Here is a 19,272-nt window from a genome sequence, read left to right on the forward strand (position 1 = left end):
CTTGGCCCTTTTGAGAAGGATACGGAAGCAGGCTACGGAGCACATCACAGGGGCTTCATTATCAGAGGAGGTGAGGCTGAAAGGTGACACAGTGCAGCACAGGTGACAGGTGCTGTCACAGGAGGGGGCGAGGGAGGGGGCCAGCACTTGGCGTAGGGGCCAATGAGACGGTGCAGGCAAGCAACCTGCCGACAACAGCCTTGGGGGAAAGGCAGGCAACCCCCAAATCGTTTCTATTGACCTTGGGACTGACATGTCCAATTCTGACCAAATTACCCTTGTTAAGCCTGGCTTGCATTTTTCAAGCACATCCTGGTTGACGGGGGAAGCATCCAAAATGGCAAAAATTCAGAAACTCCCATAGATAATTACCAAAGAACATCCCCCACAAAGGGTAAGAAGGACTAATTGCAGCTCAACATGACTTTTAAAGTTAGGCATCCCCACATTTCTTGGCATGCTTAGACCACTATAAACATTTTCACAAATTAAAATTTAACTCGCCTAACGTTTGTTCTGATACTCAGTATAATTTGTATCAACGTGTTTTCATTAGCCTGTACTTCTTGGGTTCTTCCCACATTCCCATATCGACATGCTATTCTTATAAAAAGTGCAGCTGCAGAAAACAAGCTGCCAGTTAAAAGGTGCCAGAAAGTGAGCATTTTTCTGTGCTTACGATTTAAACACATACCATAACTAAACAGCTCTAAAAAGGTCTATGATATGTCTCCAAGACTGGAGTTTACACTAACGTAAATACATTTGTTTTTAAAAACTTACAAAGTATTTTAGATACGTAATTTAAGTTCAAACAATCTCCATACCTCAGGTCAGCCTCTTAAACCTGATAGTTCAGTGTTAACTGATTTGGATCTATTCCCAGCAGGAAATGTGTCTGGACCACACATGTGCACGGATATTTTACTTTTAATTAACGTTTTGAACGTTTTAGATAATTTCTATGAAGAGTGCTACATGATTCTGGTTTATCAAGGCCGATTCTGTCAGTAACATTTGACAATAGCAGTTATGAGAATATGTCATTTCCTAATTACACGGTACATAGTAATACACAGTTATATATATTTTCAGTTTTGAGCTACTGACAAAATTTCCTACTTCGAACATAAGAAATATTAAATAACCATCTCTGGTTCTTAAAATAAGAGACCAAAGGCTTGTAACTTGCCCAAACGTTTTGAAAAAAGAGATAATCCCAATGATGAAAAGCCTTAAGAATCTAACAATTCAATTTGCACCTAATTTATATTTATTTGGCCTTTTAAAAGCTTGATCTTCTAAGGTTTTTTTTTTAATATTTATTTATTTGATTTTTATTTGGCTGTGCCGGGTCTTAGTTGCGGCATGTGGGATCTTTAGTTGCGGCATGAGAACCCTTAGTTGGGGCATGTGGGATCTAGTTCCCTGACCAGGGATTGAACCCAGACCCCCTGCATTGGGAGCGCGGAGTCTTAGCCAATGGACCATCAGGGAAGTCCCGATCGTCTAAGTTTTAAAGCGACTGCTCACTGGACGGAGCACAGAAGAGAGCAGGTGGTGTGGGGCAGGAAGACTCCAAGGGGCGGATGAAGGGCCATAGGACAAGGGATGGAGGGCCACTCTGCCGGTCCCACCCACACGCCAGCCCGCCCTCTGCTCCGAGAGCTCAGGGGTCTTCACACCAGGCCACGACCCTCTAAGGAGCTATCAAATCAATTCAGTGGATCGTTAGCAGCATTTGTGAAGAAATGAGTTAAGATGGGATAGAATAATGTGAAAGAAAAACACCACGAATGCCCCGGGGTCTCCACTGTTTTAGAGCCCGGCCTCAGAGCTGCACGTCTACGTGCACGCAAGCACACACACCCCGTGTGTCCTGATGTGACACGCATCCCCCGCGCGGGCGGTAGTCCTGGGGTGGTGCGTGGAGAGCACCTGTGCAAACGTGGGGAAGCCGTGTGTGAACAGCTCTGAGAGCAGAGAGGCGACCTCTCCCTCCCCTCGCCTGGAGCACCCCACCCCGTCCCTAGCGCTCACCTGCAGCCGCACCTGGAGAGCCCACTACCTGGGCTGCAGCTTCACCCATGCCTTCTCCAGAGAAGCCTTCCACAGCCACGACGCCCAGTCCTCCGGTTACATACAGGACACAGGGGTGACCTCCCACAGACCTTGAGGGGCCCGAACCAAAGGGGCAGTGCCCGCGCCCCAGCCCACCCAGGATCCACAGCATTGCACACACACTGTGCACACACACACACCCCTCTCACTGTTCCTTCCCAGCAGTTTCAGCCAAAGAGATACCTGGACACAAGGCTCACGTGCAGCAAGGAAGAGGCAAGTAGTTCTAGGTTCAAACCCCGACTTCACAGCAGAGGGTCTCTGCGATCCAGAGACTATGGTGACAACAGGACGACAGCACCACAGGTGTGTTCAGTGCTGCCCAGTGGCCAGCGGGGTGGCCGGACACAAGGCGGGCCGGGGCTTAACAGGCAGCTCACGGCACTTCCTGCAAGGGGTGGGGACGGGCAGTGGGGGCCTGCAGTCGGAGGGCGCAGGGGCCCCGGCTCAGAATGCAATCTGTGCGTCTCCGGGGGGTGTGTGTGTGTGTGTGTGTGTGTGTGTGTGTGTGTCCCAAAGAGCTCTTCAATCTCCAATAAAATCGGAAGAAACCGAAAACCCACAATCACAGCATTTTCCTAAGAATTTAACAGCTAATATTTCCACTGTGCCCTTGGAGAAGCCTCAGATCATTCATTACAAAAACTTAAAAACCCAAAGGAACATGGACGAGGTGGCACACGGGCGCCACACTGACGCTAGGGATTTGGGGTGAGCATCCAACTTTACACGAGAACCCTCTGGCCTCACTGCTGAAATGAAGACGAAGACCCCCTCCACACTGGCCAGCCCAGCTGAAGAAAGACCCGCATCCCCACTGTGTAGACAGGGCGGGACGTCTCAGAGGGTCTGGGACGACTTTCACGCCTGCATCCCCACAGGACAGCCGGACTCCTGCAAGTCAAGTTAACGTAGACACTGGCCTCCCGGGATGTCCGGGGCAGGACGTGGCACTGAGTATAGCCTCAGACAGGCTCGCTCACCGGGAGCTCCTCCTGGATAAACAGTCCACGGAATCCAAAGCCCCCTCTCATCTGAACTTGGGGCCCAAACCCAGGAAACGTTTGAAACATTTTCTCATGGAGGCCGAGATGCAGCCACCGCTTGAAAACCTCAGCTCGGCGGAGCCGGGCCTGGAGCTGGAGCCCCTGCTCCCCAGGCGGGCCAGGGGCCGTGGCGGGGGGCGCCGGCCCTGGGGGTCAGGGAGCGTGGGAAGCGGGGAACCCGCTGGGACAGCTTCCACTCACTCAACCAAACGCGCGCTCCTCCAGACGCGGGGTGCCTGCCACAAACCTGCAACACAGGCGCTTATGCGAGGGGCTGGAGATCAATCCAGAAAGTCAAGTCCCCGCCGTCCCGGGGAGGCAGGTGTCCCGGAGCGCATGGCACAGAAGGGGGCCGACGTGGGGCAGAGTGAGTGGGGCTCCCAGGGCCCAGGGCAGGAGAGCCGGCGGGGCGAGGAAGTGTAAGGTCAGACAGACTCGGAGGGTCTCGGAGGGTCGAGCCCAGGGGCCTTCTGACCGCAGGGCTCTGGGGTCGGGGAGCCCGGCAGGAGCAGGGCTGGGCCCTCCCCCCAGGCCTCCCGCACGTCCTAAGGGACGCGGCTCCAGATCTGCAGAGGCGGGGCGGGGAGGGCAGCCTCGAAGCAGCAGCGGGATGCTGGGACGCAGACAGGCCCTGCTGCTTCAGGAGGAGGTGGGCTCAGCTTCCACACCCGCCAGATGAGAGCTGTGTGCTCAGAGTCAGGGGAGAAGCGCTCACTGAGAGGACCCGGGAGAAAGGAGCCGCCTGCGGCCACGCTAACAAACAAGAGAAAGGGGGACAGGACGCAGGGAAGCCCAGTTCCAGGTGACCAACGTCTTACAGAAGAAGGGAAGATGTGAACAGAAGGGAAGATGTGAACAATAGGGAAGATGATCGTTTCCTTCAAGTATGCTAGGAGGCTTTCTTCTTCTACAGAGAACAAGAATCAGAGCGTTAAAAAGGGAGAAAAGAATCTGTGCAGCCCACAGATCAAGTGGGGTACAGTGGACGGTCCTGGACAGACCGAAGCCACTGCCCCATGCAGTTGTCAGGTGAAGAGGCCTGGGGCAGAGCAGGCCTGAGCGACTGGGGTGCCCCCAGCACGACGGGATGCCCGCTGGCAAAGACCGCTGGACACGCAGCCCGGTGCCACCCCGGCTCTGGAGAGGAGCACCCCGGCGGCAGGAGCAGGAGAAGCCGACGTGGGGGGAGAGGCCAGTGAGCCCAAGTCAGCTCATCTGAGCTAAACAGAAACTCAGTCAACTGAAGGGCTGACAGCCCATCGAGCTTCTCCTGGAGAGGTTCAGAGAGGGCGGGCCAAGCGCCTTCGACACACCCGCCCACAGAAGGGCGCAGCTCAGATCTGCCCCCTGCCCACGCCGCCCCCAACCAGGAGAGGGCCAGCCGGGGTCCTGGTGCGTGCTCGGCAGGGCGGGAAGCAGCGGCCCACTCCTGGCCGCGCCTGCCCCTCCGCCTTTACGCTCTCACTTCCCCAGCGCACGGAGCTGCCTTGCTCAAGGGCTCCTCCTGGGATCTGCTGCCCAGCACCCGCATTCCCTCGGCTGCACCTGGACCGCGCCACCCCCTCAGCGGGCGCCCACGGCCTTGACCGCTGCCGCCGACGCCTTGACCGCTGCCGCCCGCCCACTGCGGCTGGTCCTAACACCTCCCTACTCAGCGCCGCCCAGAAAAGACTATTTTACTGCTTTTCACAGGGCAACCTTTATTTTCAAATCCCACCCAGAGCCCAGCGCACGCAGGGGTAAAGCCCCTTGGTGTCAGGCAAGCTCTCTCCCTGGGACTCCAGAGCCCAAAGGCACCTGCCTGGGCAGAGGGAAGGCCACACGGAGCCGCCACACCCGACTCTCCCAAAGACCGCCTGAGTGCGACGCGGCAGAACCTGTATCCACGCCCGGGACCCCCAGGGCTGACCGCCCTCCCGGAGCAGCCGGGCCACCGGAGCGGACACCCAAGCAGGCCGGACAGCTCCGCCCGGCGACACTGGGTGCTGTGGACACGGACTGTGGGCCTGGCGCAGTGAGAGCAGAGCGGGGACGCAGGGTCAGCGGCCGAGGCAGTGCCCACGGCGGTGCCCGGGGCCCCGGACCTCACGGGGGGCTGCTCCCGCGGCCCAGAAGGCGGTATGGAGCCCGCCGCTGGCTGCAGTGACGCGGGGTCGCCAAGGTCTCCGGCCTGGCGCTCTGCCTGGCAGGGCTGCCTCGCCAGACGGCACACGGCCAATTCCGTCGCAGCCCTCCTGGACCGCGGCCCGGCCACAGCGCGGAGCACCGCCACAGCCCCCACCCCAGTGCGCCGGTCAGACACAGCAGGGGCGCTCGGGCGCCGCTCCAAGGTCCGCAAGGCGGCCCAGAGAGGGAGCCCACTAAGCTTTCCTTCTTCCCGCAACGATTCCTCGTGCCTCCTCAATGCGATCTTACTAGCCCCTGAGGCTGTAACAGCCCATCGTGGTGTGGTTTAAATATGAAGGATCGCGTTGTTTTGGCAAAGGGGCAGATACATTTCAAAGTCTACTTATGTTGGACCTCATTCCTAAAAGATGGGGAAACCGACAGGTTCATTTGGCCAGTGAGGGCCTTGCGTTCCTGCCGGGTCCGCATCCATCAGCTTCCCTGTGCGCTTCTCAGATGGCTATGGGAGATGTCTCCTCTCAAGGCTCACGGGTTCTCCTCTCCAAGATGAAAGGCGCTACGAGAGACACAGCGCCCTTCACAAGTCACGGCTTTCCTTGAGCACATCCACACGTGGACGGGGCCCTAGCGTTCCCGTGACACACCCATGGTAGAAATGGACAATCTGAGGCTCGGGGGAGGCACAGAGCTGGCAAGGGGAGGGCGGCCTTCCCACACAGGCCCCCCAGCCCTACTGCCCTTCACCCCGAGACGTCTCTCGCTAGGACTGACCTGGAGGCCACGGCGCTTTCTGCCCCCTTTCCCACCGGCCCGTGGGCAGAGCCAGCCAGACCCGGAGGACTGCACACTGCCCTACCACCTTCCAGCCCATTTCCTATTGCTTAAAATATGACCTTACCAACCAGATTTTGTTATATGCCGGGTTGAGCATTTGCAAAATTTCAAAATGAATCCAAATCGTTTATGTAGGCAAGTAAAAGGCAGATTTCTAGTGATTTTTTTTTTTCACTCAAAAAACATTTTCTAAAACTTGCTTCTATATACCATGGGAACGAAAATGCAGCCTACATATATGTACAAGTTAGTAACTGGTCAATTGGTGCATATATTGGACACAGTGTATCCCAAGTTCCCTCTTCCACCAGGACGTGAAATGGAATGGACAGGAGACGTCAGTACTCCTGCAGAGAGGGCCAGAGGCGGGCACGCGGCAAGCACACCCGTGAACATCACAGCCGCCAGCCCACCCTCTCAGGTGAGCTTTATCAGCACAAGGAGTTTTCAAAATACATAGTAAATATTTTTAAAATCCATTAAAATCTGCACTTCCTTCACAGGCACGACTCTTGGCCTGTCCAGCAGACCTACTTCTATTTTCTATTTAAAGGGAACGATGCAGTCATTTTCCTAAACCCAACACCCAAGCCAGTCACTTCTGAGCGAGTAGTTCCTCCTGCTGTTCTCTACAGAAGGCTCTAACTAGACATCAGGAGAACATTTTAAGATGAAACAACTCTCAGAAAAGAATGAATTTAAACTGGTACCCAGTAACTAGGAACCATCTTCTGTAAATAATTTAAATTTATTTTTGCCTTTACATCAACACAGCACAGCCACGAGAGGAAAGTAAAAATTTTTATTTAATCTCAAATCTTTTAAAAACATTTTATAGTAAGTTCAACTCTATAAGCTTAGATACTAATCAATCATTCCATACGACTGCCAGTAAGTAGTTCCCCATGTATGTATACGAAGCAGAACCAGCTCATTACACTTTAAAATGCTAGATATATGCAACCAAATCACTTTGCTGTACACCCGAAACTAACACATTGTAAATCCATTTTAAAAAAGAAAACTATACTTCAATTTTAAACAAGAGAAAATGTTAGCTATAAAACAGTAATTTAAAGAGTAAGAAAAATTGTAATACAGGTATCTGGTTGAAATTGAATATCTCAACAAAATTAATTCACTCATCTTCAAAATCTATTAGAATCACTATGGTAAGGACAAGGAAACATGGATGCTCTCTGTAAGGCTGACTTAGAATGCGGGCAGCGTCCCACCGAAAGGTTGGGGGGGACCCGGTGTGACCGGCCCCCAACCCAGCCTCGCTCTGGGTGTTGGTCTGTGGTCCCAGAGCCGGGCTTTTACCTCCACGGGACTCACTTCAGGCTCCATGATGTAGACACAAGAAAGACATTTTCAAAGTTTACACTTAAAAGCTACCATTCTCTAAACAGGCTGAAAATAAAGCAGGAACCAAGATGCCAAGTTTCCTTAAAACAATTCCGTTTAAGTGACGAGAAACATCTGGAGTAGCTTACCTGCTGACTGTTTAAAACGTGAGTCTCCTTTGGCAACCCTTTTTCCAAATTCATCTTAAGACAGGAGAACTTCCGACCCGCACCAGGCACGCAGCTCTAAAACACACCATGCAGCCCCGCCACACGCCTGTGCACGTCAGAAAGTTTAAAGCCATTTCAGATGAAGTTCCATCCCGCTCCCTCCGTAACCCATGGCAACAGGGCACTGCAGGAAGCTGTGGTTTGCCAGGGATTCAGACTCTATCTCAATTGTCTCGTACAAAGAAAAAAAAAAATCCGTTTACATAAATCACGCTGTGAGATCATTTTAAAAGTATTTCCTCTACCAAATCAGAAGAATAAACCTTCAGCTGATAGGGGTAATTGCTCAGCCAGTACAGCAGCTGCAGAGAATTTGTTTTTTAGCAGCGTGGTGCAGTGCACCGCCTAATTACAGAGGCTGACGAGTCTATTATGAGCTCCACGTGCACGCGTGCGCGGGGCCAGCCCTGGGAACCTGCCGTGTTCCTGAGACCTGTCTCGGAGCCTCGGCCCCTGCTCCACAATCTGCTGTCTGCCTCCCAACACCTGACACAACCTGAACGCGAGGGGGCCATGGCAGGTCCTGGTTTTAAAAGGGAAGAAGGAAAGAAAAAGAAAACTGTTTCCAGAACCTAGGCAACACTGCAGAGCTACCTGCTAGCTTTCTGGACATTCGGGATAAACTGCTCTCCCCAAGGGGCTTCCCTGTCAAAACCTCTCCGCAGCAGGTGCCCTGGGTCTCATCTGAGGGGCTCCAGGAATGGCCCTCGCTCCTGGCGTGTTAGACCGGGAGGACCTCGGCACGCATCCTGTCCAGGGCTGCGGGCGCAGTGGTGACAATGGGCCAGCGGGCAGGGATGATGGCCTGGGGCTGGGGGTCAGGCGGCCAGCCGGAACACGCCGAGCCCACCTTACTCTGCTTTCCGTGCGAGAAACGCGCACACGGCCAGCCTGAGTGTCCTGTGCACGGGCAGAACTCTCAGAGATAACGAGCGGGCACTGGCTCGAGCTTCCTCAGACAGGCTTTCTCACACAATAAATGTACGGAAGCAGGAGAGGGGAACGAGCAGAGGCTGCCACGGTCACCCTCTCCGCCACCACGGAGCACAGGAACAGCCCGATGGGGGATGCTGGGGGCTGTGATGAGCCAGCGAGGGGGGTGGGGGGAGGGGAGAGGGAGCAGGAGGAGACCTCGGCCGGCTGGGGGGCAGGGAGGGAGGGCTGTGTGGAGGGGCAGGGAGGGGACCCGCAGCCCCGCCTCGCCCTCTGTGCAGCTGCCCCCGCCCTGACCCGCCCCGGAAGGGGGGCTCCAGGACACAAGAAGCCACTCCTTCCAGCTCCCGGGGTCCCCGGGTGCCCGCCTGGCCTGGAGGGGCTTCGAACCCTTTCCTTGGCAGGGCCTCATCTTTAAGGAAAGGGGGGTGCCCTTACAAACGAGGCCCTCTGGGCACGCAGACGTCACGGCGGGAGGAGCTGTGAGGTACGCGCTGCAGGCCTGCAGGGCTGAGACAGGGGGCTAGACACAGCGACATCCTTTCCACCGCACAGCCTCCCCTTCCAGCATGCACACCCGCACACACCCGCACACACGCACCCATCCACGTGCACACGTGCACATGTCCAGACAAAACCTGCTGGAGGGTTCTGGAAAGACAACCGTGGGGTTTTCACAGTGATCAGTTGAGCCCGTGACTCTGTGGCCTGATCATCCTCCTCGCTGGTTTCCGAGGGCCGGTACTAATCACAGGGTTTTGGAGGAGGTGCTGGCCTCCTAGCCAGAGCGGGGACAGCAGCATCCTAGCCCCAAAGGCCCACCAGGCAGACCCCGGAGAGGACCACCAGGGACCAAGAAGGGAAACAGACTGCAGCACAGGCCACGCCCACAGGGCAAGCAAAGAACCTCCTAGGACCTTGGGAAAACCCAGCACCCAGGTGCTGAGCCGCCCAGGTTACCACTTCGGTGTCAAACTTGTCTTTATTTCAATCATTTCAGACAGAAATGTATGTGTCCCTGCAGAAGCAGAACAATTTCACTTTGCGTGTTTTATCACATTCAGCCCAAAAAGCAGCCCAGGACCATCAGGGTCCACGTGCAGCTGTCCCCTCTGGGTTCTTCTGTCCCTTCAGGCTTTCTCTGTCTCCTCCTTTGCTGTCCGTAAGGCAAGGAGAGGAAGGGGTGGGGCGAGAATCTGGCCACAGACTCCCCGGTACTAGATGGTGTCCTGGGCAGCCCAGAGCCCGGCTCACTTCCTGGGGAAAGAGAGGTTCCCGGAGCTCCTGGAACAAGTGACCAGGACGTTCTGAGCACCAGCCACACCCACCATTGCATCCTCCTTACTCTGGTGGGAGTGTTGACCCGGGGCCAGGGGGCGGCGGCCTCAGACCCGGGGCCACAAAGCCCAGCACAGCCCCTGACAAACCCAGCAAGTGCTGGTTCGGGCAGGAGAAGAAAAGGCTGGTGGCAGCGGACAGCGTGGAGCTGCCCAGCTCGGCCTTGACAGGACGGCCCCCTCTGTGAGCTGAGGCCAGCCACGCTGTTGGCACCTCCACAAGAGAGCAAACGGCCGGAAAGCAGGGGGGTGTTGGGGGCACCCCGGCCCAGAAGCCCGACGACAGCACCCGCGGGAGAGTCCCGCAGCTGGAGGAACCCAGAGGCCTCTATTCCCTGGGGCCGCGCCTGCCCGGGGGTCCGTCCTGAGCTAACGTGGCACGAGAGTGCCTGTGGGGTGCATGGAGCGGGGTCAGGGCAGCTCGGGGAGTATGCTGGGGAGGGCTCCGGCCAGAACGGGCAGATGAGAGGGAGGGAGGGAGGGCGTCCAGCGGGAACTGGGGAACCAGGCAGAGTGGGGACCCTGGCGAGCTGCATCCCAGGGCTGGGGGCCGCAGGTGGGGTCTCAGGGCCAAAGAGCTCCTTCTTCGTTCTGGGTTCCTTGCAGAGTCACCTGTCTCCCCAGGAGCCTCTCACCAGTCACCATCCCCCGGCCCACGCCAGTCCTGGGAGGGGGGGCACATTCTCCTTAACACCCTGGACCCACCAGGGCTTCCCGAGGCTTCCGCCCAGCCCTGGGCACAGTCGGGCCTGGAGTGGACAGACCCACGCTTTACTCAAGGTTCAAAGTAACCAAGGGACATGAGCGCAGACAAGCTCAGAGACAGGCTTGCGTCAGCCTGCCCGGCCCCTCGCCCCTTCACGAGGGCGAGGAGGCCGGCGAGGGCCAGAGCACCCCCGCTCAGGGATGCCCAGACTTCCCGAGGCTAAGTGGGTAAAAGGCACAACCAGAGGAGGGTCCACAGTGACCATGGTGACTGCCGTGGGGAGATGCTCAGGAAACGCGGCCTCACCTGCCCTCCCAGCTCCTCACCCCAGGCCTCCCACGGCCGCCTCAGGACCTCGGCTGTGACCCCTGTGGGCGGGGGCCCTCGAGTCTCCCCACAGCGCTGCCCTCCATCCCTGATCCGAGGTGAGAAGTCTGACCGTTCGTCATCTACCTGGCCCAAGCCCCCCACTCCCCAACCCCTCCCCTCACCTGGACCACCACGTGGCCCAAAGGGTAATCCTAACTGTCCCCCTTCCCGCCCCAACACCCCTACTGTTCACTCTTGGCTTAGCAGCCAGAGGGACCCTTTCTAAACCCTGAAGCTGCCCTGCCCATCTGCAGCACCTGTGCCCCACCTCCTGCCCCTCACGTCCATCCATCCCTGCTGGGAGGTCAGCTCCTCCAGGGCAGGGGTTGGTGTCAGTTTTGTCCAGTGCTGTCCACAGAGCCAGAATTACGTCGGCACACAGTAGGCATTCAAAAAACAGTCACTGAATGAGGAGACACTCAAGGTACTGAGAAAACCTAGTATATGCTCCTGAGTTAATAGGATCTTAAAGAGAATTAAGATAATTTCCTATGTAAATAGTTTAAAGAGTAGACTAGCATATGACAAACCAAAATAAGCAAAAACCGGGACTTCACTGGCGGCCCAGTGGTTAAGACTCCACGCTTCCAATGCAGGGGGTGCAGGTTCAATCCCTGGTTGGGGAACTAAGATCCCACACACTGCACAGTGCAGCCAAAAAAAAAAAAACTAAATAAAATTAAAAAAAAAAAAATAAGCAAAAACTTCAAAGTTAAATTCCCCTAGAAATAGCAAAACAGCAAAAGAAAGAAATGGGTAAAAAGAGCTTGTTTTGAAATGTCTGAGTAGATTTCACCCTGGATAATGGGACTTCTGTAAATCGCCCAGAGTGTCCCAGAGGTGAGCCAGAGGTGGGAAGGAGTGAACCAAATCAGACAAGTGGCCACAGCCGGCAACTGGGCTCTCAGTCTGAGGTCTGAGGCCCAGCTCGGGGTCCTGCTGCCTTTGCTGTAGGGGGTCAGTCTCAGGGGCCAGCCCAGCATAGCTCAGGGAGCTGGTGTAAAGCAGCTCACTCGCCCTCAGCCTCGGCATCAGAGGGACCAGGCGAAGCCCCCACCCCCCAAAGCCCCCCTCCCTCCAGAGCAGAGAAGTCTGGACAAGTGGCCAGGGAGGGAACCGCATGGCCTCAGCGCCCCCTGCTGTCCAGGCCAGGCACTGCCAGTCCTGCCAACAACCCCTGGGCCCGCTCCGGTGAGAGCAGCCAGCACAGGCTGACGGAGGGAGCAGGCGCGGACAAACCCCTGCCGACGGTCAGCAGTGGCTCAGCCAGCTCCACGCACAACACGGGTCAACGGCCTCCAGTGGGTGACGGGGAGGGACAGCTCCCGGAAACTGGGCTGGGGCACTGTTCCCTTTTAGGCCTGCACTGCTCAGCTTGGGACCCCTGCACCCGGGCCCCCCTTCGAGGCCCTGGGCGCCTTGAAGATGTCCCACAAACGCAAGGCCCTCTTTCTGAGACTGGCTCTACACGCGGCAGGCAGAGGCGGGCCTGAAGTGCAGACTGCACTCTTCCTGCCCCGCCTCTCGGGTTCCGCCCTCCTTGGTGACCATCCGCGTGATCACGACCAAAACTCACAGAAACCCACCCGACGCTCCCACACCTCCCGTCTCGAGAGCCCTCCAGGGAGGACGCCCCCCACGCACCCCGCCTCCCCCCACCTGTCACCAGCTCCCCTCCCCTCCCTCCCCCTTCGCCCCCCGCGACGCAGCCCCACCAAGTCACAGGGAAAGCGTAGCCATGTCCCCGCTTCTCTCCACGGTTCTGCACTGGACACACCACCACGAGCCACAGCCACACAGATGGAACTGTGCAGACGCGTTCTCTGGTGTCCAACTGCTCCCGTGACACCTGCACACCACGAGGCAGCCGCGGGGCATTCCAGCACGAGCCAATCACACTGTGGTAGGAGAGGTGGCCTCGTTTGGGAGCCTCACGACACGCTGCCTTGAATTGCTGCCTGTCTCCTGGTCCACACGACGCCGTCTCAGACACGAGGGATGCTGAGTCTCGGGACACCTGTGTCTTCAGTGTCCCTAGTAACGGCGAACACTCCCCCGTGCTTGGCAAGAGTCCGGCTGCTTCACGTCTGCACCAACATTCACGCCGTCCGCCGGTCTTTTCCACCAGACCTCCTGGGATGTGGACCTCACTGGCTGCAATTTGCCCCCCTGGTAACTAATGTGGTTGGAAGCCTCTCCAGGGCTGCATTTGCCACTGTGGATCATCTCTCATCAGAGGCCTGTTTGAATCTCTTGCCCGCTTTGCTTTGGTAGGTGTTGTAAGGAGCCTCCGTGGGTCGCCGCACTCGTGTCCCCCCCGTCCTTGCCCTCGAGGGAAGGTGCACTCGTGTGAACGTAGATTCCAAGCATTCGCTGAGTCAGAGTCAGCCTTGGTCTTTATGGTTTGTGCTTTTTGTGTTCAGCTTAAAAAGTCTTTCCCTCCCCACCACCACGGACATGTGCGTCTACTTTATCCCCTACTAACTCGCGTTTTGCCCTTCCCAGGGAGATCTGCGACACAGCTGGATTAACTGTGCTTGCACAGCGTAAGGGAGAATCAGGTTCTCTTGCACTCTTTTTTTCCGTGTAGACCCCTACTTAGCCCAGCACCACTGAAAAGACCACACTCACCCCTGCTCTGCACACACGGCCCGACGTCCACAGGTGCTGGGTCTGTTTCTTGCTCTCTCTCCTACTCCACCGTCTATCTGTCTATCCATCTATCTGTGTGCCGCCACTTCCACAGTTTCACATTTCTCTAACTTTATAATAAGTTTCGGCAGCTCATAGAGGAAGTCTTCCTACCTTATTCTTCTTCAAGAATATCTTGGCTACACTTGGCCCTTTGCATTTCCACAAAATTTTTAGAATCATCTTAAGTTCCACAAAACAGCAGTTGGGATTTTGGTTAAAATTACATTGAATCTACATGTCATTTTCAAACTGTGTCCACAACTGATTTTTGTATAGTGACCATATATCCAGCAACCTTGCTAAACTTACTCATTAATCTTAAGAATCCATAGATTCTTTTGGATTTTTCCATGTTACGATCACATCATGGGAGAATAATCACACTGTCATTTTCCTTTGCAAGTTTTTTAACTTCCATTGTTCTACTTTCTTAGTACACTGGCTAGGACTTGCAGTAAACATTTAAATGGAAATGGTAACAGCAGACATCTTTCCTCGCTCGATCTCAAAGGGAAAGCTTAAGTCTGACACATGCTATAGGCTTTTTTATATCCTTATCAGGTTAAGGACGTTCCCCTTAATCCCTATTTTGTTAAGGTTTTTTTTTAACCATGAACAGATATTGAATTTTACCAAATGTCTTTCCTGCTTCTGTTAAGATGATATATGATTTTTCTACTTTGTTAATGTGGTGAATTACACTGACTGATTTTCAAATGTTAAAAAAACGCTGTCTTTAGAACAAACATGAACAGCTGGATCCAGAAGACATGATGTAGTTTACGACCTTCTACCTCTCTCACCAGTGAGCTGCCCCATAACCCTCCTTTCCTCTAAGGTGTCTCTCAGGTTTTGGTGCCAAGGTTTTGGAGGTCTCATAAAATGAGTTAGGAAGTAACGCCGCTTTACTGATTGTTTTGATAGTTTTCTGTTTCATTAATTTCTGCTTTGACCTTCATCATTGTCCAGCTTCTACTTCCTTTGTGTCTGTTTTACAGCTCTTTTTCTAACCTCTTGTGGTGACTTCCTACTTTCCTTCATGTCTAACATCCGCTCGTAAAGCTACAAATATTCCTCTAAGCTCAGTTTTAGCTACATCCCACAGGCTTAGATGTATTTTCTTTATCATCTAAAATATATTCTAATTTCCACAGTGATTCTTCTTTGAACTCTAGATCACTCAGCCTCTCACTCTGGACCTGAGTGCGGTGTCTTCTCTTTGCCACTGGTTTCTGCTACACCTGCCTGCGGCCAAGGACAGACTCTGGGTGAAGAGACATCCATATCTGTTGAGACTTGCTTTACGGCCCAGCACATGGTCAGCTTTCCTGCATGTTCCACGGGGAGGGAAGGATGAATTTACTGGGTGCTGCACACGTGAGTTCAGCAGGTCAGGCTGGTCAGATCCTTTACCTCTTACTGAACTTTTCCTGCTCAATCTGCCAGTTACTGAGCAAGGAGCTAAAAAATCTCCTACTGTGAGTACAGATTAGTCCTATTCTGCTCCTACTTCTGTCAGTTTTTGCTGTAGACATGTTGAGACTGTGTAACTGAATGCAAACAAAATTTAGAACTGCAGCTCCCTGTCGCCTCACCATGACGAAGGCTCCCTGTCTATCTGTGGGGCGCTCTGCCTGGGAGACCGCTTTGAGATCAGTGCGGCCCCGCTACCAGCCTTCTGATTAGTACTGCACAGTGTCTCCTCCTCCATTCTTCCATTCATTCCATTTGACGTGTCCCTAGCAAACAGCATAACCAGACTTTTAATGCTGCCTGAGTCTCTCCTTTCTAACTGGGATATTTGACCCCTTTACCGTTGATGTAACTACCAGCACAGTTGGACTGAACCCCCTCACGGAGCCTGCCGACTCGTCCTTCCTGCTCTTCGCCCTTTGTCTCTCCTTTCCTCCTGTCTCACCTTCTTTCAAATTCAATATTTTTTATTATTCCATTTTTTTCCTTCTATTAATTTAAAATGTACTTATTATTTTATTGTCTTGGGCTACCCTGGAGATTACGACATGCATCCTTACCTTATAAAACTCAAATTTTAATCACACCTTTATCCTCTTCCTAGTGGAGATAAGCGCCCAGAAACACCTGACCTCCACTCCCCTCTGCCGGTGCGCATCCTGCTGGGCTGTAATTTCATTTCATGTACTTTCAAACCAAACAAAACACAATTCTTCTTGTTTTACACAGTCACCACTCATTTGGATTGACTGATACATTCACCATTTTATCGCCCCGTTCTGTGTGGTCCTTCCTGGGTCCTCCTCCTCGCCCAGCATTTAGAGGGCCCTCCGTCTGAGTCTGCTCCAGGAGGCCCAACCTAAGACACGGTGTCCCGAGGGCCCAGGAACTGGACTCGGAGCTGGCCTCGTGCAGAGGAGTCGGGCTGGTGGCAGCGGCATGCAGAGGCCCCGGCAGGGACAATTAAAGGCAAGATGTGAAAGCTGGTGTCTCTGAGGAGGAGGCCAAACAAGGGTGTGAGGCCCAGGAACAGGGATGGCCCAGAGGCCGCCTAGCCGAAGAGTGTGGGACACAGGGAAGAACAGACAGACAGGGCGTTCAACAGGCTTCCCAAAGGCAAGTGTTAAAGTTATCTGTGCTTCTACATCTTGAAATCTTCAGGCAAAAAGGTAGCAAAGATTGAATCTCATGTCTCTAACGTACTATTTTGACAAAAGAGGTTCACAGGTGATAGAAAGATCGCATGCTCTGCAGTCCGTGGTCTAAAGAACACTGTGCCTGCACGCGGCTTCTCATCTATGGAATGGGGACACTCAGAGGGAAAGGGCAGGGGAGGTCCGGCCTGCCCTCAATCAGCCACGCAGATAACAGCAGACCCCTGGTGTCTGTCATGACGAGACGTAAATGGTGACTGCAGGGCCTGGAGCGCTTGTCCGGAAGCAGACCTCGAGCCACCACCAAGCCACACGCGCTGGCTCCTGGTCCCCCGGGGCTCAGGCCCCTGCAGAGACCCTTCTCCCAGGACGATGCAGAGACAACACCTGGCCAAACTCCCAAAGGGAGAATGCAGGCTTGGCGGGGACCCCCCTTCTCGGAACCCCAGAGCCCTGAGGCCCTGCGCAGGGGCCTGTTCCAGCCTCAGGGCCCCCCAGGGCTGCCCCACGGCTGCTCCCGCTCCCACCTCCCAGTACCATGTGCCCCGCTGCCCCAAAACCCACCCAGGACTCTCTGAAAACCCTCTGGAATCCGTTCCCCTTCTCATCTGGATAATGAGGTGATTTCGAGGCCCTTTCTAGCTCTTAACAGCCAAAGATTCCAGCTTAGCATCAGAACACAATTAACTCACTGTTTTAAGCAAAAAAAAATCCCAAAGTCAATTTATTCCAGATAATTGTTATTGAGTTTGTAAGAAATTATGGTTAATTTTTAAAACATTAGTGAACTCAAACAGATATTTGCATACTCGTACTCACAGCAGCATTAGCCACATTAGCCAAAAGGTGGGAGCTACCCAAGTGTCCATCGTCAGACAGATGGATAAACACAATGTGGTCCATCCATACAGTGGAATATTATTCAGCCTTAAAAAGGAAAAAAATTCTGACACCTGCTACAACATGGGTGAACCGCAAAGATACTCTACTAAGTGAAAAAAGCCAGACACGAAAGTCAAATTCCTGAAGGCAGAAAGTAGGACAGTGGGTGCCAGGGGCTGGGGGAGGGGAGGGGGAGTGAGTGAGTGAGTGACGGGCACCGAGATTCAGCTGTAGGAGGTAGGAGCCTTCCGGAGTTGACGGGTGATGGTTGCAAAATGATGTGAATGTACTTATTGCCCCGAACTGGACACTTAAAAATGGTAAATTCTATGTTCTAATTTACTACAATTAAAATATGTATCTATTGACACCCTAGACAAAGGCAGAAAAAAGCCACAAAGAACATATTTTCGAAACCTTTATCTGACAAAGTATTTGTATCCGCAAAATGTAAAGAACTACTACAAAATCTATTTTAAAAATAATAAAATAAAATAAAAATTTTAAAACTACAAGAAGGACATGAATAGGCTACTAATTCAAAAAAGAGAAAACCTGAACAGCCAAAGAGCCCGTGATGGAATGCTCAGCCTCACTCACAATCAGTGAAATGCAAATTAAAATGAGTTGGCATTTTATTGAAACAGGGAAAATTTCAGTTTGACAGTACCAAGTGTCGGTGAGCAGGGTAGCAAGGCCCCTGGTCCTGCTGGCGACCAGAGCCTGGGTGAGGCTCGGCCGAGACTGTCACAGCAACTGACTCCCCAGAACACGCTCTCACAGCCCTGGCTGTGCACGTGGGCACCTGCATGACACTGTCCGCTGCCGCTCCGCTCAGGGAGGTCTGTTCCCAACCTTCTATCACGTGGCCGGCAATAGCAGAATGGATAAAAATTTGTGACATATTCATAATGGAATGCTACATAACAAGTAAAATAAACTAAAACTACAAGGTAAAGCTTGAAAGCATAATACAATATTATAAAAGTGGCAGAATAAGACATGCAGTACGATTACATCTGTGTAAAGTTTTAAAACACACAAAATGAACCAGTGAAAGGACCCCGGCTGCCAAGGTCCAGGGTGAGCAGGGAGGGATGACCAGGCGGGGCACCTAGGATTTTAGGGCAGTGAGACTGCTCTGTGTGACACTATGATGGTGGCTGCGTGACCTCAATCCATCTGTCCAAACCTTTAGAATGTACAGCACAAGGAGTGGCCTCCATGCACGTTATGCAACCTAAACTAATAATCATGTATCCAGCATAGCGACACATGGGAACTCTCTGTACTTCCTGCTTAACTTTTCTGTAAACCCCAAACTGCTCTGAGAGTAAAGTCTATTAATTTTTTAAGGATTACAGATCAAAGAAGAGGACCACACAAGAGGATACTCTCGATACATGTGGATCAATATCATACATTTAAAGGGGGTATGGGGCTTCCCTGGTGGCGCAGTGGTTAAGAATCTGCCTGCCAATGCAGGGGACACGGGTTCGAGCCCTGGTCTGGGAAGATCCCACATGCTATGGAGCAACTAAGCCCGTGTGCCACAACTACTGAGCCTGCGCTCTAGAGCCCGCGAGCTACAGCTACTGAGCCTGCATGCCACAACTACTGAAGCCCACGCACCTAGAGCCCGTGCTCCGCAACAAGAGAAGCCACCGCTATGAGAAGGCCACGCACCACAACGAAGAGTAGCTCCCGCTCACCGCAACTAAAGAAAGCCCACGTGCAGCAATGAAGACCTAATGCAGCCAAAAATAAATAAATTAATTAATTTTTTTTAATAATAAAAAAAAATAAAGTGGGTATGAAATGGAGCAGGACCCTGGGGGGCCTCCTGGGGACGCATCCCCCAGTGCCTCCCCCCACCTCTTGTTTGTAGAAAAGCTTTAGCCTCCTAGGCCCTCCCCAAATTCCAAACAGCAAATTTAACCAGAGAAGTGAGAAAATGCAGAATCAAAAGAAAACAGTCAAGCAAGACAAAACCATAATAGTTCTGAACAGTGTCAAGGA

At 53.4% G+C, this 19,272-nt stretch overlaps 1 protein-coding gene across 8 annotated transcripts in view; it reads right to left on the minus strand.

Moving 5' to 3' along the window:
- Nucleotides 1-19,272, minus strand: part of RGS12 (regulator of G protein signaling 12) — a 122,732-nt gene that overhangs the window by 54,624 nt on the left and 48,836 nt on the right. The window contains exon 1 of one of the 8 annotated variants that reach the window (XM_082391244.1): nucleotides 7,625-7,757. The exons of the other annotated variants lie outside the window; for them this stretch is intronic. Within the exon in view, the coding sequence (XP_082247370.1) occupies nucleotides 7,625-7,678 (54 nt within the window). The 5' untranslated portion in view covers nucleotides 7,679-7,757. Of the gene's footprint in view, nucleotides 1-7,624; nucleotides 7,758-19,272 lie in introns of those variants that run through there. 8 annotated transcript variants of the gene reach the window in all.

The sequence above is a fragment of the Balaenoptera borealis genome (genome assembly GCF_965194805.1).
Source record: "Balaenoptera borealis genome assembly, chromosome: 4".
NCBI lineage: Eukaryota > Metazoa > Chordata > Mammalia > Artiodactyla > Balaenopteridae > Balaenoptera > Balaenoptera borealis.